Source organism: Podarcis cretensis, assembly GCF_951804945.1.
Source record: "Podarcis cretensis genome assembly, chromosome: 3".
Lineage (NCBI taxonomy): Eukaryota > Metazoa > Chordata > Lepidosauria > Squamata > Lacertidae > Podarcis > Podarcis cretensis.
The window spans coordinates 25,544,027-25,571,435 of NC_137172.1; the positions used below are offsets into that span (position 1 = coordinate 25,544,027).

The following is a 27,409-nucleotide window of genomic DNA, read 5'->3' on the forward strand; positions in this document are numbered from 1 at the left end:
CGCCGCACTTTCGAATCTGGGCGCGCGGAGCTGGGAGGGAGGAGGAGTTGGAGGGGGGGGAGGAGGAGTCACGCGCAGGTCCACAGCCCTGGCACGCTCCGCTCTGTTTAACAGCCCCCCCCTCCCTCCTCCTCCTGCCGCTGCCTCCTCCTTCCCCCCCCCCACCCTCGGGCGCTTCCCTTCCCCATCGCCGCTGTTCCTTCCCGGCTCTACCCGACAGCGTGTGCCTCCTACGTGCGTTCCACTTGGTACGGCCCACCTGGAAGATCATGGCGATTGATGGTAAGTAGGCCAATAACGGGCTCCTCTCCTCTCAAATAACCCCCCCTCCTTCCCCCTACCTGGGCAGCGGGCGCGGGGAGCGAGGGGGAGGGGCGAGCAGCGGCGCTGTGGTGCCGGTGGGTGGTGGTCGGGGGGGGGCCGCGCGCGCGGGCTGCCTGCCCCTGAGGAGAGGCGGCGGAATAAACAAACGCATAAATTAAAAGAATGAGAATTTAAAAACAAAACAAAACCCAAACCAGAGTGGCGGGCGCGGGGGGGCGGGGGGATGATGATGAGTGGTCTTTCCCCCAAAGTGAGCGGCGGGGGCGAAGGGGCGCTCGGGGCGGCTCTCCCCCCGCCCTGTGGTGCCAGGCGCTGCCTCAGCTCGACCCCCGGCAGTGGCGGCCGTTTGCTCCCCGTGGAGTCGAGGCTTTTTTTGTGGGCGCCGAAGACGAGAGGCAGCCGCCTCCGCAAACCCACGCCGATATAATGGTGGGGGTCCTGTATCGTCTGTTTACATGGTGTAGGTGGGTGACTCTCTTCGCTGACATGTAAAAATTAAGTCCCCCTCAGGAATAGTAGTTGCCACACCGTTATTGACCCGTTTTACTTAGAAGTTGTGTCTGTCTTAGCCTCCCCCCCCCCCCCCGCCCTGTGCCACAGGCAGCAGCAGCTCCTGGAAGGCGAAAAGGTGCCTCAAGAAGAAGTGGGGCGGAAGAAACCCGCTTTCTTTTTCTCACTTCGCCAAACGCCTTCTGGCAAGCCTTTAATAAGTGCCTGAGAGAAATAAAAACAGCCTCGCAAAGGCTGCCGTCACGCAACTGGGTTTCAGGGGGGCTGCAAACAAGCAGGGTTCAACGTCCCCCCTCCCTTTCCCGCCGCCTGACCCATCTCCTAGAGATGCTGCCCTCAGCCTTGGATACAGCTGGTTGCGTGGAGTGTTTCCAAGTCTGTTGCGCTTTCTGCATCATTTGAATAAGAGGAGGGGGTGTATATATATATATATATATATATATTCAAAAGATGCAGAAAGAGCAACAGACTTGGGTAGACTTCAGGCGGACTTTTTAATCAGCTGCTTCACAACTAAAAGTCTGCAAACAAAAAAGAGAGAGGGAGAGAGGAGCTTCTCTTTCTCCACTTCCCAAGGAAGGCAGTCATTGGTCTTTCTGAACTCCATTCTTTTCAAATATACCTTTTAAATTTTGTAGAGTGTGGGAGTATTCAGTGCATTTGGTTGACACTGCAGGAAGTTGGGGGGGGGGAGAATTCATTGCCACTGATGAGATGGAAAATGTTCTTATTAATATCATGTTCAATTCTTAGAGAGAGGTAAGGATTTAACACTGCTAACGTCCGTTTATTTGTACTCTCTACATAAAACTAAAGTTTGTCTGAAAATCTTGTCTTCTTTTCCAGTTTTCCTTACTTCTATTCTTTGAGAATACAGTAGTTGGTTTCATTCATTTGACATGCACATTTATCTAGTTTGTGTACTGGCAGTCTGATCCAATGCATGCTTCCTTGAAAATAAGTCACAGTTTCTTCAGCAAGTTTTGTTGTTGTTGTTTAGTCGTTTAGTCGTGTCTGACTCTTCGTGACCCCATGGACCAGAGCACGCCAGGCACTCCTGTCTTTCACTGCCTCCTGCAGTTTGGCCAAACTCATGCTGGTAGCTTCGAGAACACTGTCATTATGCATAGGATCTTAGTCTGAATCAGTCCTTTCCCATGTAAGGTATATAAATGCAGACAATTATGGCAGTAAAATAATCCATATGTCATCATTTATGGCAAGATTTGTTCCCTTTAAGCTTTAAGCATTGCGAGTGGGAATAGAAGGTGTGATTATGTTCTTGGAAGTGCACATTGGGAAACAATATTTCACAGTTACTCATTTGAATTACATACTAAGGTGGAATCTACACAAATATAAAAAAGCTGTGAAAATGCTGCTTTAAAAAACGTTTTGAAAAATACATTGAATTTTGCATAGCTCAGTGTCGTCATCTAGTATTACATTTGTATATTGTACCTTACACTTCATTTAAAACATTTTATTTGCATCTGAATGGACAGAGTACCGGTAATTTTCTACCTAGCCAACTAGCTTGTGTCTGTTTTATAGTCTTGAAAAGTGTGTAACAACACATGACATTAATAGAGTAGTGCAATCTTTGTTGATCATTTCCAACTATGCTGTCTGGTGTTTTTGCCTGTTTTAGAAGACAGTTATTTGTCTTGATCAAATTAATTAGTAGTCATTGCCATCTTTATTATCCTTGTTTGTTTATCTTGTAGACATTGATTTTCTTTTTAAAAGAAAAAATGAGGGAGATTACCATGCAAATATCTGAATATGTCTTATATCTGAAACTATATTAATTATTTTTTCCAGTTCACCACATTTAATAACAAGAGAACACATATATTATCTATTAAATTTATATCCTGCATCTTCTTCCAGAGGTGCCTAACACTTAATATTGTTGGGTGTTTTATTGTCGCTTTTTATTGATATATATCTTGCCTTCATTAAAGTGCACTTTTCAGAGCCAAAGTTACTAAATATAGGATATTTGTTAAAACTCCTAAATGGAAAATGCATTCTTAAAGTGTTGAGAAGATCCTGTAATGATAGAGAATGGTTCTAGATGTTAATTTTGTTACGTAGAATACAAGAGAAATATCAGTGATGGGCCCTTCTGAGTCCCTGAGCCCAACCATTCTATGCCTGAACTGAGACTTAAGAGTTCTTCTTGGCACTTTTTCTCCTGTTTTCATGGTATAGTAGCCTCTGCAGATGGAGCAGTGGTTATTACTATGGTCCGTCAATTCAAAACATGGATTGCGATTCTGCTTTACAAAACATGGTTCATCATTTCAGACATCATGTAAAACTATAGTTAAGCTTTTTAAAGCATTGTTTGCCAGATGATGCTGGGATACATTCCTAACACATGGGATGGTAACTCCTTCATTGTGGAATAGGCAGGGTCCTTGTAAGTCTTCTGCCTCTTCCTTGTAGGGAGGAGCCATCCTGCCCTCCAGACCAGAGCTTTGATTACCGGTAGGTTGGGTCTGACCTAAGCTCTGAAGAGTTCTGTCAGAAATACTTTCAAGTTGCTATGGGTGTTTTGGGGTTTGTCTTTCCTTTCACCTTCTGTTGCTTCTAAATCTTTTCCCCTGGTCTTCTGTCTCCATGTTGCTTTCTGTTTTATTGTCAGTGTTTGCATTTTGTTGGTTGAAATCTCATTTTTTCTTGTTTTTCACTTCATTCCCCCCCCCCTATCTTTGGAGGGAGAGTTACACATAGTTTTCATTGAGGGATATGTTTTGTTAGCCCTGGGGTTGCTGTTATCTACCAAGCAATCCCTGTGATGCGAGTGCCTTCAAGCACAGAGCTTTTGCAGGTCTTGCTTCCAAAGTTATCGGAAAGGCATTTTGTTTGTGGCTCTTGTGCTATCTCCCTTACAATCCAAAAGGATGCAGTTGGTCCAGTGGGAGCAAGTCCCACACCCTCTATAACCCAGCACAATTGCCTGGGTCAGTACTGCTTTTAGCAGCATAATATTGCTGCTTAAACTTGGTGTGGTTTTGTAATTATGCTTGTCATAATCCAGAGCATTAAAAAAAAGGTCCATGGTGCAAATTTGATTGAATAGTAGTGGAAATAGTGAGGTACTGTAAATTCAGAAATTCAGAAGTATATGCTGTAGGTTCGTTCACCGTACATGGATGAAGGGATTTACTTTACATACAGTGAAAAAACTTTCTTACACAATTTCTTAAAATATTGTTGAATCTCTGACTGCTAAAGACTTAATGAATAAACCTGACTGGTGGGACTGAGGATCACATTTTGTAGTAATTATATAGTATAATATTGTTGTATGCCACCCCAGTCTCCAAGCTGTGCAATATTCCAGGGGTTCTGGGCACTTTCCCAGGGTTTATGTTTCCTTTTGGAAATGAGGCACAGTGGAGACTGTGGTGTCTTTATGATATATGGTTCATTTACACATACAGTAGTACCTTGGTTCACATATGTTTTGGATTACAAACACGTCAAACCCGTAAATGCATGTCCCAGTTTGCAACCTTTTTTTTTGGATTACAACCCATTTTTTTGGATTACGAACAAATTTTGGAGGCCCCATTGGCGAAAGCACACCTTGGGTTACAACCTGTTTTGGTTTACAAACGGACCTCTGGAATGGATTTTGGTTGTAAACCAAGGTACCACTGTATATACAACCTGAGCCTACAATGTAGGGGTTCCCAGCATTAATACCCCAAAAGGATCTTGTTTCTCCCATAGCCGCAGCCTTAGATTCAAATAGAAATCAAACATTGCTCTCAAATGTATCTCTGCCTCTCTCTCCAGCTTGCTGCTTTATTTCTAGATCACATTGCCCTCTCGACTCTCTTCCAAACTCTGCCTTGTCTCTTGAGTGAGGGCCCCCCTACCCATTTGGCATCTCACACCAAGCTACTTAATCACCTCATCAGACAGCTAACTTGGCTTGATTAGCTTTTAACACTTGGTGGATCCAGGGATTAGAAGGTTCTGGCACATATCTCAACACCACAAACTCCTAGCAATATAGTCTTGCATAGTATAGTATTACAGGTATCCACAAATCTACTTGCCAGGGACGAGTACACACAGCAGCCCACAGGCTCGTTTTCCATTGCAATTTCTAAGCAGGTAAAAAATAGCAGGAGTCCTTTCCCATCAGCATAAGAAAGACTGCTGCTGTTTCTTATTTTACCCATATGCTGCCAAAATGTGAGATGACCCTGCATCTCAAGAAATGGGAAGTGACTTTTGTCAGGCACTAGTAAGGGCTGGCTAGTAAGCCAAACCAACATTTTTGGACACTTAAGTATTGTAAATGTACAGATGGCTTTTGACTGGGTTACTTGCTCTGGCGAACAACTCATTTTCATTAGCTTGAAATTTCATTCTGTCCAGTAAAGTACTCTGTATAACTGCAAAGATTACATACTTAAGTACCAAGGTAAATTGCTCCAATATGAGTTATGATTATAATTTAGATATTTTGAATCTACTGTTGTCTATAGAGGATAGAATAAAAAACTAATAACCCCCATTTGATACTGTAAGTAAGTTTGAAGCTCTTTCAAATAATTAAAAATACCATTGGATGATTATTAAGCATGCCTAAGATAAGTTTATGAATACTGAAATATATTGCATTGTTTCCCCACTTAACTCTCTTTCTATGGACAGGTGGTGAAAGACCCTGTGGCGTACATGAACTAATTTGCATTAGAAAAGGTAAGCAACTTCTTGGAATACTTTTAATTATGTAAACATTTTTTTTAATAGTGGAACAGCCTAGAAGAGTTAAGGAAAGAGCAATCCAGACCCTTATGTGCAGCTCTCCTCAGCTCAGCTGGTGTCCCACTGGCTGCTGAATGTCCCCACCAGTGGGGGCAGCACACAGCCCTGGAATGGGGCATTCCAAGGTTGTGAAGAGGCTGATGCTGAGCTGGCCCAAGATCTGCTGCCTCACTACTGTTGTATGTCAGCATTGGACCTAGCCGTTGTGCTAGCTGGTAGGTGGCATAGCAATCAGGTCTGAATTGGGCCCAATTGTCCTGTCTCCTACTCTGCTGTTACTGCCATGAGTGTTAGGACTATGGATGCAGTGGTCGTTCCTTTACTCTGCAATCAGATTTCCAGGAAGTTGCTTCAAATTCAATCTAGTTGTGCTTAAGAATCATTTCTATATTTTTGCATGTAGTAAAGCCTATTTCAGGCCAACTATTCTCCTGCTGTCTTCATGTGAGAAATGCTTGCTACAGAGCAATTTGTATAGCCACTGTAGTGTAGTGGACAGAATCTTAGATTTGGCCTGGGAAGACCTTGGTTCAAATCTCCTTCAGCGTGAAGTGCTGCTGGAAAAAAATTGGGTGAAAGATGACTGGTGGGCCATTTCAAAAGAATTGAAAGGCAAGACCTGGTCCAGAGATGGACAGTTTGTCACACCTCTCTTTAAGGAAGGACATAATACAAATGTGATAGAATAATAAAATAATTGATTTACGAATTGTAGGGTCATCTAGTCCAACCCCTGCAATGCAGGAATCTCAATGAATAAATGGAAACTTAATTAAGCTCTTTTAAGCATGCCAAAGCACTAAAGTTGTCCAGTGGAAATTATTTTATTCTTTTCTTCTTCTTGCATGGCAAACTCCCATTCAGTATAACAATCTGCATTTGAAATTTTCAGTTTCAAAAGAGGCTTGCAATGCAGCATGGAAAATTGCTGTTCCAGAAACACAAGTCAAAAGTTTATTTTACTGCATAGCCATAGTTGTATGGTTCTTTGGATCCAGGCTATAGGCTATATGTGTCAAATCTTAATTGTACTGAAAGTTATTTATTTTACTTATATAATTCATTTATAGACCGCTTACTGTCAGTAGATCTCAAAGTGGTTTACATTTAAAAAGTCCAAGTACATATGTATTCAGTAAGTCCATTCTCCTTTCAAGTTTAAATTAAAGTACTTGGAAAATATAACCTATTCAAAATACATGATTGATTTTGGTGTAATGCATTTTACAGCTAACAATTTGAATATAAGTCTGGCATATCAATAAGAGCAGCATAGTAACATCCCTTAAATGCCTGAATAAATACAGGTTTATCTCAGCACCAAAGTGCTATGTCAGAGTAGTATCAGACAAACATGGAATCATCACAAAACATGGAATCATCACAAAAAATTATTAGGAAGGAAATATATTCCTTATATACCTTGGCTGCTAATTAATTTACACCATGATACTATTTGTGGGTAAGGGACGCGGGTGGCGCTGTGGGTAAAACCTCAGCGCCTAGGACTTGCTGATCGCATGGTCGGTGGTTCGAATCCCCGCGGCGGGGTGAGCTCCCGTCGTTCGGTCCCAGCTCCTGCCCACCTAGCAGTTCGAAAGCACCCTTAAGTGCAAGTAGATAAATAGGTACCACTTTATAGCGGGAAGGTAAATGGCGTTTCCGTGTGCTGCTCTGGTGACGGTTCGCCAGAGCAGCTTTGTCACGCTGGCCACGTGACCCGGAAGTGTCTGCGGATAGCGCTGGCTCCCGGCCTCTAGAGTGAGATGAGCGCACAACCCTAGAGTCTGTCAAGACTGGCCCGTATGGGCAGAGGTACCTTTACCTTTACCTTACTATTTGTGGGCCACAAGCATTCAGATGGCATCTTATGCCTATCTCATGTTCAGGCCTTTTAGTTTTCTGTTTTTCTTAGCAACAGAAGTGTGCTTATCGGGGCTGTTTTGCAAAATGTTTTGTAGAGATAATCCAATGCTCCACTGCACTGGAAACATTGTTCCTTTTGTTGGTCTATCACCATCTCTGACACTTGAAAGGGGTAAAGCTAATCTGCAAAGAGGCCTAAATTCCAATAACCTGTAGGATATAGGGAGAGTTTTGAAACTATTCCAGACACTCCTGCCCCTGTTTAAATAATTAAGACTGAATGGATGTGAGGAAACATATTTTTATCATTGTTGTAAGTTGCCTTGAGCATTGAGAATAGGAAGTAAAATGGTTAAATAAATATTTTAAGCATTAGCAAAATAACTTTGTCATCACCAGTTTGTTTTTTAGAAGGTATGAAACTAGATATGTTTTTTTCCTTTAGTCTGTTATTATCATAATGCTTGTGTTTTGAAAGCCATTCACTAGCTCTTTAATATATCAAGATTATATAACCCAATGAAACTAGATAGGTACTTGGCTATGGTAGATTGAATTTCCATTGGTAACAATCAACTGAAATATTGTCTGGTGATTTCCAGCTTAAAAATGTTGCATAGTGTAGCTTTCTCCACTCATTTCCATATGACATATTGTTTTATTAGACAACTCTTAAAGAAGTAGAAGTAGTAGTAGTAGTAGTAGTAGTAATAATAATAATAATAATAATAATAATAATAATAATAATAATTCTATCCTGTCCATCTGACTGAGTTGCCCCAACCACTCTGGACAGCTTCCAACATAGAATAAAAACACAACTATACATAAATACAGAACTAATTTTGTTATGTATTAATAGCAAAAATGCCATATCCTCCAAAGTATCTTAACAAATGAAAATAGGGTCACACTTCTAACCTTTCATGTCTGTCATGTCCCTGCTTAAATGCCCTTAAAACAAACAAACAAACAAACAAACAAACCCCCAAACACGGTTGTAACCTTATGGCATAAACTGGGAATTGCTCTACCCACTTGAACATTTTGGTTACCCCCTTTTTAATCTCTCCCCGCCTGCTCCTAGTTCTACATAACTTTTTGAGATGGCATGCCCAGAACAATACAGTGGTACCTTGGTTCTCAAACTTAATCCATTCCAGAAGTCCATTCCAAAACCAAAGTGTTCCAAAACCAAGGCACGCTTTCCCATAGCAAGTAATGCAAAACGGATTCACCTGTTCCAGACTTTTAAAAACAACCCATGAAACAGCAATTTAACATGAATTTTACTATCTAGTGAGACTATTGGTCCATAAAATGAAAGCAATAATCAATGTAAGGTAAAGGTAAAGGGACCCCTGACCATTAGGTACTGTTGCGGATGACTCCGGGGTTGTGGTGCTCATTTCACTTTATTGGCCATGGGAGCTGGCATACAGCTTCCAGGTCATGTGGCCAGCATGACTAAGCCACTTCTGGCAAACCAGAGCAGCACACAGTATCAATGTACTGTACTATAAAATAAATAAGACAGCATTGTAGATGATAAAAATTAAAATTATTTTTTCTCCTTACCTGCACTGATGATAATCATTGTTTGGATGGGGTACTTTTATCCATTTCCACAGTCACACAATCAACCAATAAGTAGCTGAATTCGGTTCCACACAGTCACAAAAACAAATTAAACAAATAAGCCTCAAAAACAAAAACGCAAAATAAATAGCAAAAACAAAAGCTCTAAACTTAATCTGCTCCGGAAGTCTGTTTGACTTCCAAAATGTTTGAAAACCAAGGCACAGCTTCTGATTGGTGCAGACCCCCCGGAAACAATAGCCAACAGCCACATCGGATGTTTTGCTTCTGAAAAACGTTAGAAAACCAGAACACTTACTTCTGGGTTTTCGGCATTTGGGAACCAAGGCATTTGAGAACCAAGGTACCACTGTACATAGTACTGTACTTCAAAGCTTGGACACACCATATATTTGTATTTTAATTATGTGTTGCTGGAAGTTTTATTTTTGATTCCTTCCCTAATAATAGCTATCATGGGATTTACTTTTTTCACAGCCGCAGCATCCTGGTCAGTTGTTTTCATTGAGCTATCCACCACAACCTCGAGTTATTTGTTGGTCAGTCAGTGCCAGCTCAGACTCCACAATTGCCTTGTAAAGATAGGATTTTTTTACAATGAAATGTATCACTTTGCTGTTACTTACACTGAAACACACTTTATGTTATTTATTTAACAAGTTTCCCTCCCATTTAAACAACAAAAACCTCTTTTGTTTTTAAGTTTTACATAAAGCAATACAAAAATTCATTAAAACACCAATAAAAACAGTAGGCAGAGTAAGATGTATCAAAATATAAGTAAAAGTCTGTAGTTTTACAACAACTAGATGTAATAAAATTATATGTCTAGTAGGTTTACCTAAGCAAAAAAGTTTTTAGCAGTAACCAGAAACTACAGTGAGGTTTTTATCATTAGATGGCACTTGTTGAAACATTTGAGTGGGTAAGATAATTTTGCCTTTTTATGGCCTGTTCAGCCAGTTAGGAGAGCTCTTTTTGGAGTTTTTTTTACAATTCTGAATAATTTGGTGTCATCAGCAAACTACCATCTTATTGCTTATGCCTAGCTCCAGATAATTAATGAATAATTTAAAAAGTTCTTGTTCCAATACAGTTCCTTGCCTCCCTCATTGTGAAAACCATCCATTTGTGCTCTGACCTCTTATCCACTAGCTTCTAAGTTTACTTTGGTGAAGGAATTAGTTAAACACTTTTTGAAAGCAGAAGGATAAAATGTGCTTGTTGTCACTGTCAAGGAACTCTGAACAGAATAGTGAGGCAGACTTATTTCTGCAGAAAGCACATGAGATTTTTCCAGCAAAACTTGTTCTTCTCAGCACTTGGTAATTTTATCTTTAGGAATATTTTCAGTGTATTTAGAATATACTTCAAGCTAACAAGTGTGTAATTTCTTGGCGCCTCCACATCCTTTAAAAAAAAGTTATTATACTGGGCGCTTTCCAGTTCTCAAGTATGGAGACTGATTTTATTTCAAGATCAGCAATTTCACATTTGTGTTTTTAAAGAACTCGTGGATGGGATACCATTAGAATCTGCTAATTTTTAAGTTGCCAAGGCTTTGAAAACTAGCAATACAATTTTAAATTACCTTCCAATCTAAAGGCACTAAATGTAAGGAATGTAGGACAGATACGATCTGATCACAGTTGCTTAGAGCAGTAAGTAACTATGCTATTCTGTTATGAACAATTTAGTGACAAAGCGGCATTACTGGAGGCCCATATAGGAGGAAATGGCAGAAACTGAGCTTTGTGACCACTAGGGGCCATTGGGGCAAAACCACCACAGGACAAATAAAATCACAATTAGCACATCAATCTGAAACTCAGTATTCAAATTTTGAAGATGATGACGACCCACTTTCTTGATGCTTGACCCTAAATTCCTTGATCGGAACTTGTCAATGCAAAAGAAATTGAGGACATTAATATTGTGCCCTTCAGACCCTCATATTTCACCCTTCATACATTCCCCACCAGTCTTCCCAGCAGGCCATATTCAGGATTTCTCCAGGTCAGAGAAAAAAGTACTATGATGCAAAGGGGTAAGAGATACATTATGTTTACCTATGGCACTCTTAAGTGTCTGCTACTGAATCACATGGGTGTAGAACAGCACATAGAGGAACACATTTAAATCTCTTTGGAACAACACGTAATTGTTCTTCATTAGTGATTCAATCTCATCTTGTGGATATAAATTTTGTAGGTATATTTTATTCAAGTTGGCTCATCTTGAAGAGACAGTTCATGTTCAGTCATTTCTGATGGGATGCAGCTGTAAGGTCCAGTGTAATCGTAATGGCTAGCTGTCCTTGATCTAAACTCTTCAGCAGATTAGCCATGCCCATAGAAAGTTTGAGGTTACAGAATTAAAAAAATTGGGGATAGTAGGTCAGTGCACCTGGAATACGGCTTGGAGGCACCTATAATTAAGGGGTTAAAAGAGGTCAGATTTGTGTACTAGTTATTGCCATGACTATGTGCTAGTTAGGGCTGGAATAGCTGCTGTTCCTTCTGAGGTGGTGATTCAGAAGTGGGAGAAAATTTGGTAAGGCTCATGCAGTGACTGCTCCCCATGTGTTTCCTCCTTGTACGTGTGGAAGAGCTAAATATACATGCCACCTCTGGCAAATTATTGTGGGTCCACTTGGGTCTTAGATCAACTTACCTGGTAGTAAGTCCCACCGAACTCGATGACATCATAACTGAAGTAACATATATGAGTGCATAATGCCCTTCCTCCCAGTAAGACCACTAAGTTCAGGGTCTAAAATTACCTAGCTGCACCACTGGCACAGTTCCTTCCTGAAATAGACCATTCCTTAAATTGGCGCTTATGCCCTCTCAGTGTTCCCTTCCTCTCCCCCTTCTCCAAGCCTAAAAAGCCTTACTTTATAGTTTGTGTACATCAAATGAATTTTATATGGACTAGAGAAAATGATTATAACCACAATCCTGTAACTCTCACCAGTAAGCCAATACCAAGGAAATCAGTGGGTTTACTCAGAACTGAGTAGACATGTAGAGAATTGTGCTGCGTGAAGGCAGTCTTGATTGCGGTGCACACTTAGCCGAAGTAAGCCTCACTGAATACAATAAAACTTACTTTGAGGTAAAAATGCATAAGATTGTGCTGTAAATTCAGACTTCCGCTTGTTTTGTGTTTATTTAACAGTAACCTTATTAATTTTAAAAAATAATACGAACGCCTAATTTATTTTCATTGAATTATATTTTTAGTTTTTATCCCATCACTATATCATATACTTTATAATACATATTTCAAAATGTATATTAAGGTTTTGTGAAAGTCTTAATTGCTTGATGGACTCAAATTTTATATTACAAAAAGGGCTAATTTTTGTCTAAATCTTTGTTAAACTTACGGACTTTGAAGCAAAAAAGTAATTCAATTTCTTCCCCTCCCCCTTTTCATCTAGTTTATAGACCATCTGCTGGGTGTAGTTAGAGCACATGAAAGTGCGAAGGATGGTAGAGAACGAGACAAGCAGCTTTGACATAGGTAACATGTCTCAAAAGAAAAAAAGCAAAGTAATCAACATTTCCCATTGAATTTGTGGTTCAGATATATTAAAAGAGTAAAGATGACTAGGAGTTCTTAGTTTTAAACTATGGATAAAATCTTTTCTGTGAAACCAAAATTATATAGCGTAAAGTAAGTTAGATATTGACTGTATCGGAATATTGCAGTAAACCTGCTGTTTCCCTAGCACAAATAGGAGCAACAAACCACAGTCCCTGGATTAGAGTTATGTCTGAGCTAGCAACTGTGGTTTGATTTGCTTCACATGAATTACAATCTAAAACCAAAATTCATTTTTGGCTTTCTGAACATGACTTGTTCAAGAAAAACAAACCGCCGTCTTTGGGTTGGATGTAATGCTAAGCCAGCGATAACGGTTTATTGCTTTTGTTTGTACTAGAGCAGGGTCAGATTTGGAATGATCTGTGTCTTATGTGCAAAGAGGACCAATGTGTGTATAACTATAATATAAAAATTATGTTTTTGGAAATATAATGAATAATTACAATATTTAGTGCTTCAGCAAAATTTGAGGGTAATGTTTTTGAAAGCATTGAACTTCACGGAGCTCAATATATAAGAAGTTCAACAGTGGGGAAAAAGCTTGCTCCTTTCTTGAAGGTTAAGGAATATGTCAGAGACACTTTAGTACAGTAGTACCTTGGTTGTTGAACTTAATCCGTTCTGGGAGTCCATTTGACTCCCGAAACGGTTTGAAAACCAAGGTGCGGCTTCCGATTGGCTGCAGGAGCTTCCTGCACCCAACTGGAAGCTACGGGAGCTGCGTTGGACGTTCAGCTTCCAAAAAACGTTTGCAAACTGGAATACTCACTTCCGGGTTTGCGGTACTTTGGAGCTGATATGTTTGACAACTAAGCCGTTTGACAACCAAGGTACCACTGTAACAGCATTTCAACTTGGAGGATTTCTTTAAGCCTGTCATAATTTGTGATGTGGCTTGTTTGCTTCCATTTTGCGGCTATTTTCATAAAACCTGTAATTTGTCCTGCTAATGTGGTAAGGGAATTGCTTCATTGGGTCACATTGAATACAAGTAACATTTGTTTACAGGAGTCTTCTGAAATCAGTGGATAATGTGGTTACTTCTCACTCTAGCACTAGTATTGTGGTGTTGATGTAGGTGTAATCATATAATCAAACTGTCCCATGTGGTTCCTAGAAATAGACACTACTGGTGTGGCATGAGTCATCTATGCAGAACCTCTCTCACATTTCAGTGGTTGGTTACATATAAATTGGTCCTGAGTTATGAATGAGGCTGAATGTAATCTAGAATGCATCAGACGAATACCTTAGAGATGTTGAATAATGTAGAGCATGACTGATCCTGCTCAATGCAGGTATTCCATTCCCCAGGGTTCTGTGGTTAAGCAGTAGCAATTAAATGTTTCTTTAAATATTTTCATTGTCTTGTGGTCACAGTTTATTTGTTTAGCTAGAGATTTAGGTTGGACGTAATCAATCTGTCATTAAAGTTATTTTACTTAATTTATGTGATGCAATTATGTGCATTTGCATCTCACTAAAATAAATACAATAAATTCATGTAATTGCATCGGCTTGCTGATTTCTAGAGAGATAATTTACTATTTATTGTAATCCATTGATCATAAATAAGGATAATAATAACAAAAAAGGACAAATCCTAAATTTAGAAATGATGAGCCATTAGATGAGCTTGTTGCATGGGTCAATGCTCATTACTTTTTATAAATCTAAAATTATGTTTATCTTCATAAAACAGGAAAGTATGATCCATCTTAAATGAAGCACTTTGAAGGCCTGTTCATTTCAGTTGGAGTTAAGCACTTGCTCAGTTCCCTCCCTTTGAAATTAATAGGATTTAAATATGTTGAGCTGTATCTGGATTCTACCCAATATTTGAGTAAGCAATCAAAGTTACTATCTGTGGTACTTATTTAGTGGGAACAGAACATTCAAAGTGTAGGTTTTGCACTTTGTAATCTAGTTGACCTATAGTGCCATCTAATGGCTAATTTATGAAATACGTTAAAAAAATTCCCATGAAAACCATGGTCTAATGAATACTGTGCAAAATAATACAGTGGTACCTCGGGTTACATACGCTTCAGGCTACATACGCTTCAGGTTACAGACTCCGCTAACCCAGAAATATTACCTTGGGTTAAGAACTTTGCTTCAGGATGAGAACAGAAATTGCGTGGTGGCAGCAGCGGGAGGCCCCATTAGCTAAAGTGGTGAATCAGGTTAAGAACAGTTTCAGGTTAAGAACGGACCTCCGGAACGAATTAAGTACTTAACCCGAGGTACCACTGTACTCTATATGGGTTGTTTTTGGCCATCATAGAAACCATTTAGATCAGTGAACTTAAGTTAGTAAAGACAAGCTTATTTCTGTTGATTCTGGGATGGCTGTTCTGAGGATGAGTTAACCAGATAAAGCCTATTTTTCATTGCAAATTATATTTAATAGATTTTCGCATCTGGTTCCCTGAGCCTGAGTGAGCACAGAGGTGAAAAATACTTTTGGCTGTGTGTACACTGAAAATACAATTGCAGTGTAATGTTTGGAGTTTTTACCTGTTGTCTCAGAACTAATACTTGTAAGAATTTGGGAATAGTCTTTTTAAAGTGAGCAGTATTAATTGACAATAATCTGAAGTTTTTAATTATTATATGGGACAGTGGATGTCACTGCTAATGTGAACTACTAAACTATGGTTGTCATAAAGAAGATCTCCCTGCCATGTTTTTAAACATGTGTTTTTAAACATGTGTTTTAAACGTAGAAGCCCAGATTACCCATGAGCTCAGAAGGCTGCAGAAATTGTAGTAGCCCCATACTCATCTCTCACACGTTGAGGTGTGGGCTGATATACAGTGTGTCAGTAAGCCAGCATACTAGGATAGCTGGCTTATGTGCCTTCACCTGCTGTCACCACTGCCTGGTCGGTTAAGGACTTCATAAAAAGAAGAGAAAGGAGCTGAAGTGGGGAGTTGATGGGGAGGGTTCTTTGGGGACCAAAGAGGGCTGACTAGAAGGAGAAATATTTTCTGAGCCTTGGTTTATTTCTGAATCAGTTAAGGCAGTGGCCCACTTGCACATCTCTGCTGTGGACTTCTGTTTGTCTGCTTGCTATGAGCAAGTAACCTTAGCTTCTAGGAATATGCCTCTTCCATTGAAACGGACTGCTTTCTTGTGCCATAGTTTCAGTGATATCAGTGCTACCCCTTTAACACTGGGGCTGGTCTCTGGGATAACCTTATGGCAGATAATGATTCTGTCTCTGTCTTAAATGGCCACTAGCCTATTAAGCCAAGAAAGCAAATAAAGAGGTACACATACAGTGGTACCTCGAGTTACATACGTTTCAGGTTACATATGCTTCAGGTTACACACTTCGCTAAGCCAGAAATAGTGCTTCAGGATAAGAACAGAAATCGTGCTCCGGTGGCCCGGCGGCAGCAGGAGACCCCATTAGCTAAACTGGTGCTTCAGGTTAAGAACAGTTTCAGGTTAAGAACAGACCTCTGGAACGAATTAAGTACTTAACCAGAGGTACCACTGTATTGCCAATAGTGACTTTGTTTTTTTGTTGCGGCATGTATCCAGTGGGTAAATGGAGCAAAGGTTGGTTAAATACCCTTTGTTTAATGAGGATCTTTAGAAGCAGCTAAGATAAGAACTTTTTAGTACTCCTTTGTTATATGCCTATTTTAAACTTTTTAAATTCTATACTATTGTGAAAGAAATGTATTTACAGTAGTTATAGTGAATTAATTATTATACAAATTAAATACCAATACTGTATTTGATACCTTAACACTAAAAAACAGCATAACGTTTAATACTAAGCAGTATTCAACTAAATAATTCCACAAGCAGAATGAGTTCCATTTGTGCAAAGAGACTTAACTCCTCCTTACATCCCATGCCATTCCCAAATCTGCTCTCGAGTTCTGGGGTAACCCCCAAAACAGATTTAGGGAACACGCAGGTGAGAAGAGAGAGGGTGAACATTCCCTTGTGCAAGGAGAAATCCTTGCTCTAATGGAACACTCCCCTTAGTGCTACTTTGAATACAACCCATTGAATTGTGTTTTTAAAAATAAGAGTATGTTCAATGACCATCATGGGGTTTCAGATCAAGTACCAGTTTGGCTTGTACACAAGGCAGATACTATTCCATTGACCACATTAATAATTAAACTGTCTTGACATGCAGTAAGATAAATATATAGTTTCATACACTATTGGAGCAATTGAACAGTCAACACTTTATGTAAGTAAAAAAAGAAGTTTATAAATGCTTTTTTAAAGCAATTACCCTTCCTTAAAATTAAAGTTATTTGTTTTGGTTTAATGCTTGTGATACTGCTACTCTTCAAAAATACTTTTCCAGTATGTTTGAAATTACTTTTGGAAAGAGATAAAAACAAATTTAAATATACGACATATGTTGATTTTTGTGACATAGAAAACAAAAGTCCTAATATAATGACATTTAATTTATGGTAAGCTGCCAAATACTAATTTTGTTAGCGTAATTTATAACCTTTGAATTCATTGCTAGTATTTACAGTACATTATGATATTAATTTCAGTGAATTTCTTTCACCTGGTATTGAAATATAATAATGTTCCTTGAATTACTTTAGTTCATTAGATAGAACTTACATTCTTTTTGTCATTGTGCATCTGCTATGTTGAATAAAACTGTTCAGCCTCATAAAAACAGTTCTAGGATAGTCTTTATAAAATCTGTTGTATTTTGAAAGTTGTAATACTTTTCAAGAAGCAATTAATATTATTGTGGGTCATTAATTAGGATATAACTTTAGCAATATTTTTAATGGAGTGCATCCTCTGCATAATTGTGTTACATTCCTTATATTTAATTTTATGAGAGTTACTATTACTATCTGTCCATAAAATAACTGTGCTTAATAATTAATTTAAGAGAATTAAATGCTTAATGTTAAACAGTGGAATGCAAACAGCATAGTATACTGTACTGTACATAATCTCTCATGGGGTTATAGAAATACTGGTTACAGGTTTAAGAAAACTATCAGAATAGTCATGTCTTTCACATGTGATAAAATCAGGTTGCTTATAGTCCTAAAGATGGGTTCATGTATGCAAATTGATACAAGATAGATAATTCCAAATACTTGCATTTGGTGTTAAGGTAGATGAATAATTAATTAGTCTAGCTGAAGCTAAGGTATCATTCTTTCGTAAGGTATTAATTGCTGTATTCTCTTAACCTCAGAAAATGACCTTAGATCTATAATTGATATTATCATATTAAACACTAAATTTAACATTAAGCTAATAAGCAAACCAGCTATGCTCTGTGGCTGAAAAAACTGTCCTATTGGGACAGTGCCCTTGCAGAAGAACTATACAGGCAGGAGTAACTTCTGCAATAAAATGGGGCTAGTCACAAATACAAGAATATGTAGTTAATTGCTTACATTTTGACTTTGACTTTTTAAAAACCCTAATAACTATTTTATGCATTTGGGTTCTAACAGACTCCAAAGATTATGAAATATGTACCCTTTTGCAATAAAAGGGTTTGAATTCAATTGTTCAATTGTTCTGTGATCTTTCAGTGCTGTTCACATGATGATGTTGTTGTTTTAATTGATTATTTCTGTGCATTATAGTCCGTCAAAGTAAATGGGGGCAAATGAAACACTGCATGCTTGAAGGCATTGGCCACAACTTGATAAAAAGTCTATTGAAACAGCAAGTATTTTTCATAAATTTGATGCAGCACTTAAAGCAAGGCATTGTTAACAATTTAGAGATGAAAACAGGGCTGCATGCCAGTGGCAGGCATAGCTAAAGTGAATGTGGAAGTACTCAAGTTGGTGTGGCCACCCCAGATTCACAGTCTCTTGCAGTCACAGACTTGCAGACATACAAAAATGCATGCAAATCCCTCTACAGTGGTTGCTCTGTACTACAAGCACTAATCCTTAATGAAACTTCATACAATAAAATTAGAATTGTGTTTCTAGACCCTTGGAAGTCTAAATGTTAGATCTTCAGAGGGTGTTGGATGGCCACTAGTCAATCTGGAGGCAAGCAAAGAGAACAGGAAGCTAGAGTGAGAAAGCAGTGGCTTCAAAACCAGGTCCAGATTACTGACAGGTGTGGGATCCAATCAACACATTAAACATGGCTGTCAATTTGTTACCTGACCAAGTCAAAGATTTTACTATATATCTGTAGTGGACATGAGAAAGCATGTGTTGAATTCATTCACAATGACAGGTTCCACATAGATCTCCATGTGTGGTAACTGTTTATTTGCAGGGGGGAAAAAATCCTGGTTATAATCCAAAAGGATGTGATTTTAAACTTTGATTTAAACATTATGTTCATTAATGGGCCACATTGTTTTTATGAAATACAAAAGTAAACACAATTCATAAAAGTAGACATAAAATTGCTGTCATATTCAGCAAAGCCATGTAGAATTCACAGTTGGCAGGACAGGGACATAGAATCATAGAATCATAGAGTTGGAAGAGACCACAAGGGCCATCGAGTCCAACCCCCTGCCAAGCAGGAAACACCATCAGAGCACTCCTGACATATGGTTGTCAAGCCTCTGCTGAAAGACCATATACACACATTGGTCTTGACAGTAGATCTGTGATTGATGACTTGATTGAAAGTAGGCTGAAAAATTATATTATAATGAAAATGATGGCAATTAATATTTATTTATTAAGGGTTTTTATTTTATTCTTTTAACTCTACAAGGAAAATATATAAACAATATGATAATATAATAAATGTTAGCATATAACTTAAATGGCAAATAAATGAAACAAGGTAAACGAGTTAAATAAAACATTCAAAGCGCCAGCAGTTGAATTCTATTCTATGAACTCTGTTGAGCCTAAAATAAAACCATCTTGGCCTGATGCCTAAAAACTAACAAAAAAAAAGCAAAGCAACTTCCCTGAGTATGGAGTTCTACAGACTTGTTACCACCACTGAAAAGGCAGTGTGCCCATGCAACCACTTGAATGAAGGGGAATATGAAACTAGGCCTCATGTTTCATCTTCTCCCTATTATGTACTTGCATGGAAGTTTGGGTCTGGGTGTGATTTACTAACAATCTAGTTTAATGAAATGTGTTGGCTTTCCATTCTGGTCATTGTTTGTGTTTTTTCTAGTATCTCCTGAGGCAGTTGGATTTCTGTCAGCAGTTGGACTGTTTATTATCCTGTTGTTGATTCTTTTTCTATATATTAACAAGAAGATGTGTTTTGAGAATGTTGGAGGTTTCCCAGACCTCAATTCACGATACAATGCCAGAAAAAATTCACAGGACAAACTTTGTAAGTATCAAATTCTATGGTCTATGGCTTTGAAAGACAGCAAACCCCTGGTGTAATATCATATGAATAATGTTATGTAGGCATAAAAGTTTGACTTGAATAAAATAAATATCTTATATAGTCCAAAATACTTTTACTAATCCATCTGTAGTGCTTAGTCAGAATTTAATAGCTTTGGGGTCTGTTGAATGTTGTGTAAGGGGTTGACATTTTAGATAGTGGAAAGAAACAAATGGTTTTATATTTCCCAAATATGCTTAATAAGAATAATTAGATCACAGCTTTATATACCAGGAAACCATATTTTCTCAATTATGAGGGACAAAATCTTAGATATTTCTGAATCTCAAAAGTGGTAGGACGAACCTCTTTTATTTGCAGTGTATCAATCATTAAAAGTTAGAGGGAAAACACACAATAATCATATTTGAACTGAATTATATTCCATGACCGCAGTTCAACATAGAACTTAGACTGCATAAAATTGTTGATTTTACTGGGGTTGTATGCTTATATTTGTACAGAATTTGTACAGACTGTTGGCCATGGGTACAGAATTATTGTGGTCTGGGTGAATACAATGTTAAGAATGTAGTCCAATGTTAAGAATTATGTTTTATGGTTTCTTAATAACCGATACAATGTGGGGTATATGCTAGTGTTTTGAAACAATGTAGTATATCTGTCTTTATAATATATTATTTAAATACGTTTAAACTTTTTCTTTGCAGGTGTAGAGTAAATTCAACAATTTACATATAATATTTAAAATGTCTGGTTATGTTATACAATACAACATACAACACAACATAAAAAACAGAATAGATTTTTATCGGTTGATTTTGGCTTCATGTAGTAGAAAACACTTGCTCCTATTTATTGCTTTTAAGGTAACAGAATTCAGAGAATGACTAATCTGCGGAGTCCACAATTTAAAGGATAGGGTTTAGGATACTTGAAAAAAATACAGTAGCAATGCATTTGAAGAATAACATATTTTCAAAGCAATAATGTACTAACAATCAAAACATGGCATTTTTCAAAAATTTTCAACAAAATCTGAGCCTTCCTTCTATGTCTTCTCTGGTTGACACACTCAGTAATGCAGTAGATGATCTAACCAGTGCTGTTGGAGATGTCAGCTATACAGTAGCTGACTCAGTTACAGAACAGGTAACAAGTATGATCAACAGCCTCCGGACAGATGATACTGCTTCTGCTCAAGAAGATAAATCTATAGTAGATAAAGAGGAAAATAAAGAGAAAGAAGACTTGAAAAATATTACCTTTCCAAAAAATACTAGGCAGAACTGCAATACATATAGAACAGATGAGTCCCTTAATAAAGAACTAAATCAAGAATTGCATGCTGTAGTAGAACAAAATGAGGGCCCGTTGCATAAAAAAGCAAAACAAAGATTACCAGGACTTGACTTCAAAAACACCAAAGAAGTGCACAGTTTTGATTCCAGGAATTCAGAAAAAAATGAAGAGCAAACTCCAAAACTGCAGAAGTTAAAGTCTAAAAAATCTCATGGGGTTCATGAAGTAAAAGAAAAGAAATGCGAACCATTTTCGGATGGCCACAGACAGTCTGTAACAAAGCAGGAAGAAAATGCACCATCTATTCTTTCAAAAGAAAGTAAAAAGGAAAAGGCTAAGCAATCAGAATGTTTTTCAAAAGAAGTGAGTAGTAAGAAGACACCAGAAAAAGGTGAGGTGTCTTATATCATACTTTATCCATGTGGCCTTTCCTGGATCTTTTACTACATACTTCTTTTCCCAACTGTTTTTTAGATTTCATTCATAATGATCTTTAAAACAGTCTCCTTAGTAGAAACTCTTTGTGATATGTATATTATTTTCTCTGAAATTTGCTTTATCTAATTTTATTCATACTCCTTGAAAACTGGTTACATATTTTATTTCCTGATTAATGCTACTAACTTTTGAATAGTGATTAATCAACTTTTAAAAAAAAAATCTTTCTGTTCCCTTAAATTTTGCTACATCTTTCAATGGATTGCACTGGATAACAAGAATATTTTGTACATGATTCTTGAATTCTATATTTATATGCGTTTGTTTACTTGGTGCTTCAGGACATAGTGTGCAGATGTTGTTTTATTATAAGAAATAATATCTGGGAACCTAACATATTATAAGCTACATATAGCTTTTCATGAGGAGTAATACTAAAAGAGAGAAAACTAACATACAAATCATGAAGTGGTAATGCAACAAGTCTAAAATATATATATATCTAAAATAAATAAATATAATTGAAAATATATTTTCTCTAAAATCAGTCAATACATAAATGATAAAATAGGCTATTTCACATCTCTAATAATTGAAGGAAAACAAACATCTAAAGCTACTGCTAGCGAAACCATGAAGGTATCCCAAACTTTGCAGTTATACACGAAAACAAATGCTGACATAAATGTATCTATCTAACAAGAAGGATAAACCCCCTATATCAAGTTACAGAAGAGCTTTCTGAATCCACTAAGGGTGATAGGGCAAAGAGGGAAGACAAAACAAAATGAAATGCTTGGGGGGGGGGGAATCTTCCCCATGGGCTGCAGTAAAAGGCAGGTATTTAGGAAACAACCTTGGTTCATCCCTTTAAAAGCCTGCTTATTTCAGGCTAAAATAAATATTTCCAGGAATAACAGAAACAAAAAATAATTATGTTAGGGATAATACATTTATTGTGAAGTTTGAGCTCTTGCCTAAACTGGGTTAAAATGTGAACTATATTACCTTCTGTGTAGGAAAAAAAATGTATTAACAGTTAAATGTTTACCCATTATAATTTTAGCACTCTCCTTTATGGTGCCATCTGTTATCATTCCCCCCTCCTTTTTTTCCAAAATAGACAACTCATACATAAATAAAGATCAGCATGGTTCATCATCTGAAAGTGAAGATGAGGCACTGGGTAAATATCACGAAGCCTTATCCAGAACACAAAGTTCAAGGCCACCAGCAGGCGATAACAGACAACAGAAAAACTATATTTGGGAAACCAGACAAAAATATAGCCCTCTGTCTGCAGAGTATGATGGGTACAGTAGTGAAGCCTCAATAGATGAAGGTATGACATTATTTACAATAGTTTTTACTTCATCTTATTTCACATTCATCAAAAAACACCATAGGATAAAGATACAGCAGTTGCAAGATATTATCTGTAAAGGTGCCAGTAAAATCTAAAACCCTGACTGAAATAGTTAGGGATTTAGGGGGAAAGACTGGATTTCTTTTATTGATCTTTTACCTTCTGAGTGCTTAGTGCTTTCCAAGCATTTCCCCTATATTCATATGGGAAACGTTTAACGAAAAGCATAGCAGTTTACAATTTATTGTTATGTATGGAAAAGTTTGTAAACATTTCCTGATAATAAATTGCCTTTGGTATATGGTGGTTTTAGGGTGACTAGATGAAAAGGACAGGGCTCTGTGCCTTTAATAGCTATGTAAAAGAGTTTTCAGCATGTGTTACTTGTCATACAAGCAACACCATCCCAAATTTACCTCCTCTGTGCAGGTCTTAAAGGTGCGCTCCTCTTTTTCATCTGGTCACCCTGGTTTGTACTGACTCTGTTCATAAATGAGATTGTTAAGAACTCACTGTTGTTGTGAGCTAAAGGTACATGTTCTAGCCCCATTCTTACTGGGATACCAGATAAGACATCCTCTGAGACTTCTATACCAGGTAGATCAGTGTTTCCCAACCTTGGGCCTCCAGCTGTTTTTGGACTACAACTCCCATCATCCCTAGCTAGCAAGACCAGTGGTCAGGGATGATGGGAATTGTAGTTCAAAAACAGCTGGAGGCCCAAGGTTGGGAAACACTGAGGTAGATGATAGAAAATTCACATTTTGAGAACTCTGGTGATGATCTGGTTCATAGCAGAATTTATTTACAGAGTTTTACATATATGTGTCAGTTTATTTAAGGACCTATTCTGAGACAGAAAAAAGTTAGTTGGGTAAATTAGGAAGAAACACATAATACTGATGACCTGTTGGCACATAATGTCTGTAAATCACCTTGGAAGATGATTCATAAATGTATTCATCATCATTACCATACTGTAATGTCCAAGGGAATGCCCAGAGTGTCTAAGGTACCATACCATGTGTGACGCTTATCTTTTCTGTCTTAGATGACTTCTAATAAGGTAGTGGAATTCTGGTGTGTGCTCAGAGTTTGGGTCAGGAAATCATCATCAAGTGATTCATCATCAACAATGGACATATAATTTTGGATTGGGGACTAGTTAAAAGGGAGATATACTCTGTCTCTGAGATAATAAAAGTAGGGCAAAAGTTTATTTGAATAGTCTTTTGTTTTGTCTTTCATCTGAAAGTCTCAGCTTCTCAACCAATAATGTTGTACATCCACTGTTGAATGAAATATGTATTTGACTGCCAGTTGCTGAGAATCACTAGCAGGGATAGTGCAGTTGTGCTCAGGTGTTTCTTGCAGGTTTCCCATAGGCATCTGGTTGGCCACTGTGAGAAAAGGATGGAACAGATGGGTCATTGGCTGATCCAAAAGGCTTTTTCTTATTAATATTTCCTGCTTCGTTAGGGCATATTGTGTCAACTACTAATTGATGACATGTTTTCATAAGATATTTTTTGTAAATCCACATTTCCCTAACAAAGAGTCTTACCAACTTTGGCCTTGCCCAAAATTAGAAAATGTTTGGGTGATGTTAACGAAATGCTTTTTCTTTCCACCTTTGAGATAGTTCCTTCTGCTTTTTCTTAAGGTAACTTAAGTGTTTTGCGACCCTTTGGGGGCAGGCATTACTTCTTCCCTTTCTAAAGTGGCAAATAAGTTTAAGCTCATTTTTCATCATAGTAGAATAGTGGCAAGTCTTTAGTCAGCTTGAAAGGAGTCTTTGGGAAATGATCAGCATCCTAGTCTTACGTTCTTATAGGTAACAATACAGTCCTTGTCCTCAGGCTTCCAGTCTAAAAGATACAATAAAAAATAAAAAATAGATTGAGATAGAAGAGGGGGGGGGGAGCAAACCCAGGCACTGATGTTTAATTACAAAGAGTTCAAGGAAAAGAGGGATCCAAAGTTGCTGGTCTCTCAGCCAAGTCAATGGAGTGACTTGCTTCTTTCTGCTGTCACTTGATGTAATGGCTGCTGCCGATTGACAGTTGATTGGGGGAAGAGCCTGGTTATTTCTCTACAGACTGATGGTGAGACACTGCTTCCCTCATCTTCCTTTGATGTAGCCTCACTTTTAGGTAGATCATTGTCTTAGGTTCAGTCAAGTTCCTAGCATGCTTTAATGATGTTACGACTATCATTGATCCTATTAGAACTTTAGCAGATTTTGACATGATGCAGTGTTGGTGCTATGGCTGGAATCCTTATGATTTTTCATAAGACAGTGAAATAGGACATTGCTGAGTTGATCTGCTCATTCCTGGAAGAGCAAGGATGAATGCCTACTCATTACCTCTCTGGCTTCATGTGAAGTTCTCTAAGGTTTCATAGTATTTCCTCTTCCCCTCACACTTGCCTATTCACTATATAGAGCTGGGGTCAGCAAACTTTTTCAGCAGGGGGCTGGTCCACTGTCCCTCAGACCTTGTGAGGGCCGGACTATATTTTGGGGAGGGAAAATGAACGAATTCTTATGCCCCACAAATAACCCAGCGATGCATTTTAAATAAAAGCACACATTCTACTTATGTCAAAACACCAGGCAGGCCCCACAAATATCCCAGGGATGCATTTTAAATAAAAGGACACATTCTACTCATGTAAAAACACACTGATTCCTGGACCGTCCACAGGCCGGATTTAGAAGGTGTTTGGGCCGGATGTGGCCCTTGGGCCTTAGTTTGCCTACCCATGATATAGAGGCTGTATTGAAATAAATGGCAATTTGCAGTTAGAAGTAATTGATATGCAAATAACTATCACCTACCCTTCTCATCTGTGTAAGATTCTTTGCTTACCGGATGCTTGACTATTGCAAAAACCGGACGTGAACCATCCAAGACTGATGGAATTGCAATCAGCAGGCTTTGTGTCTAGTAAATGTGAGTGGGAAGGATTTGTACTTCTTTCTAGATCTGTTGGTATATTTGCACATTAGATTGTGTAAGGCATAGTGCAGGAATACAGGTGAGAAACCAGAAAACTATCTAAAATAATAAAGTGTTGGCTCAGGGGGACAATACAACCTGCCATGCCCTTCTTCTGACAATCCACCACTCTGATCTTTCTTCTGTAGTATCAAATGTACTGAATGAAAACATTTCTGATTCAACTCTATGTAGTTATTCATGCGTAAATCAAACTGAAGTCATACTCCAAGTAGACACTGAAAACAATGGACTGATTTCATAATGACTAACGTGTCATTCATTTCAGTAGGTTTACTCTGAGTATTAGTTAGTCAGGTAGAGTAAATTAAGATTTATATTTGTGTTACTGGAAGCAACACAGCACTAGGCTTGTAAATAGCCAGTCACTTTCTCAATAGGAGTGAGTCAGAATTGCCTTAGGTCTTCATCCGTTAGGGTGCAGCCTAATGGGTTGCAGCCTGATTCAAAGGTCGCAACAGAAGTACTACCACCATACAAATATATGGCAAAAGATTAAGAAAATGTTAAGAAATGGGTCCTTAAATGCATGTTTGGGTTACAAGTCGATCCGTAGTCTGAAAGGTTTGAAGACACCTGCTCTAGGTGACCAAGTAGGACAACTTTTGCTAATAGAAATGGAGCTGGCTCTCTAGGACAGGGAAGGGGAACCTGTGGCCTCCAGATATTTTGTGTACTCCAACTCCCACCAGTCCTAGCCAGCATAGCCAAATGACAGGGGTGATGAGAGTTGCAACATAGCATAACATCTGGAGGGCCAGGAATTTCTCATCCCTGTTATCTTCCCCACTCTTTATGGTTCCAGCAACATACCTCTTGATTGTTGTTGTTTAGTTGTGTCCGACTCTTCATGACCCCATGGACCAAAGCATGCCAGGCACTCCTGTCTTCCACTGCCTCCCATAGCTTGGTCAAAGTCACGTTCATAGCTTCGAGAACACTGTCCAACCATCTCGTCCTCTCTTGTCCCCTTCTCCTTGTGCCCTCCATCTTTCCCAACATCAGGGTCTTCTCCAGGGAGTCTTCTCTTCTCATGAGCTGGCCAAAGTATTGGAGCCCCAGCTTCACAATCTCTCCTTCCAGTGAAAACTCAGGGCTGATTTCCTTCAGAATGGATAGGTTTGATCTTCTTGCAGTCCATGGGACTCTCAAGAGTCTCCTCCAGCACCATAATTCAAAAGCATCAATTCTTCGGCGATCAGCCTTCTTTATGGTCCAGCTCTCACTTCCATACATCACTAC

General features: G+C 38.4%; 1 protein-coding gene across 5 annotated transcripts in view; it reads left to right on the plus strand.

Moving 5' to 3' along the window:
* The first annotated feature begins 7 nt into the window (after positions 1-7).
* Positions 8-27,409, plus strand: part of SYT14 (synaptotagmin 14) — a 73,715-nt gene continuing 46,313 nt past the window's right edge. The window contains exons 1-6 of one of the 5 annotated variants that reach the window (XM_079968636.1): positions 8-282; positions 5,518-5,565; positions 12,542-12,624; positions 19,853-20,017; positions 20,908-21,731; positions 22,902-23,120. In XM_079968636.1, the coding sequence (XP_079824762.1) occupies positions 21,047-21,731; positions 22,902-23,120 (904 nt within the window). In that variant the 5' untranslated portion in view covers positions 8-282; positions 5,518-5,565; positions 12,542-12,624; positions 19,853-20,017; positions 20,908-21,046. Of the gene's footprint in view, positions 283-5,517; positions 5,566-12,541; positions 12,625-14,410; positions 14,552-19,852; positions 20,018-20,907; positions 21,732-22,901; positions 23,121-27,409 lie in introns of all 5 variants that reach the window. The other 4 variants (XM_079968637.1, XM_079968639.1, XM_079968638.1 and 1 more) reach the window with 4 other exon arrangements.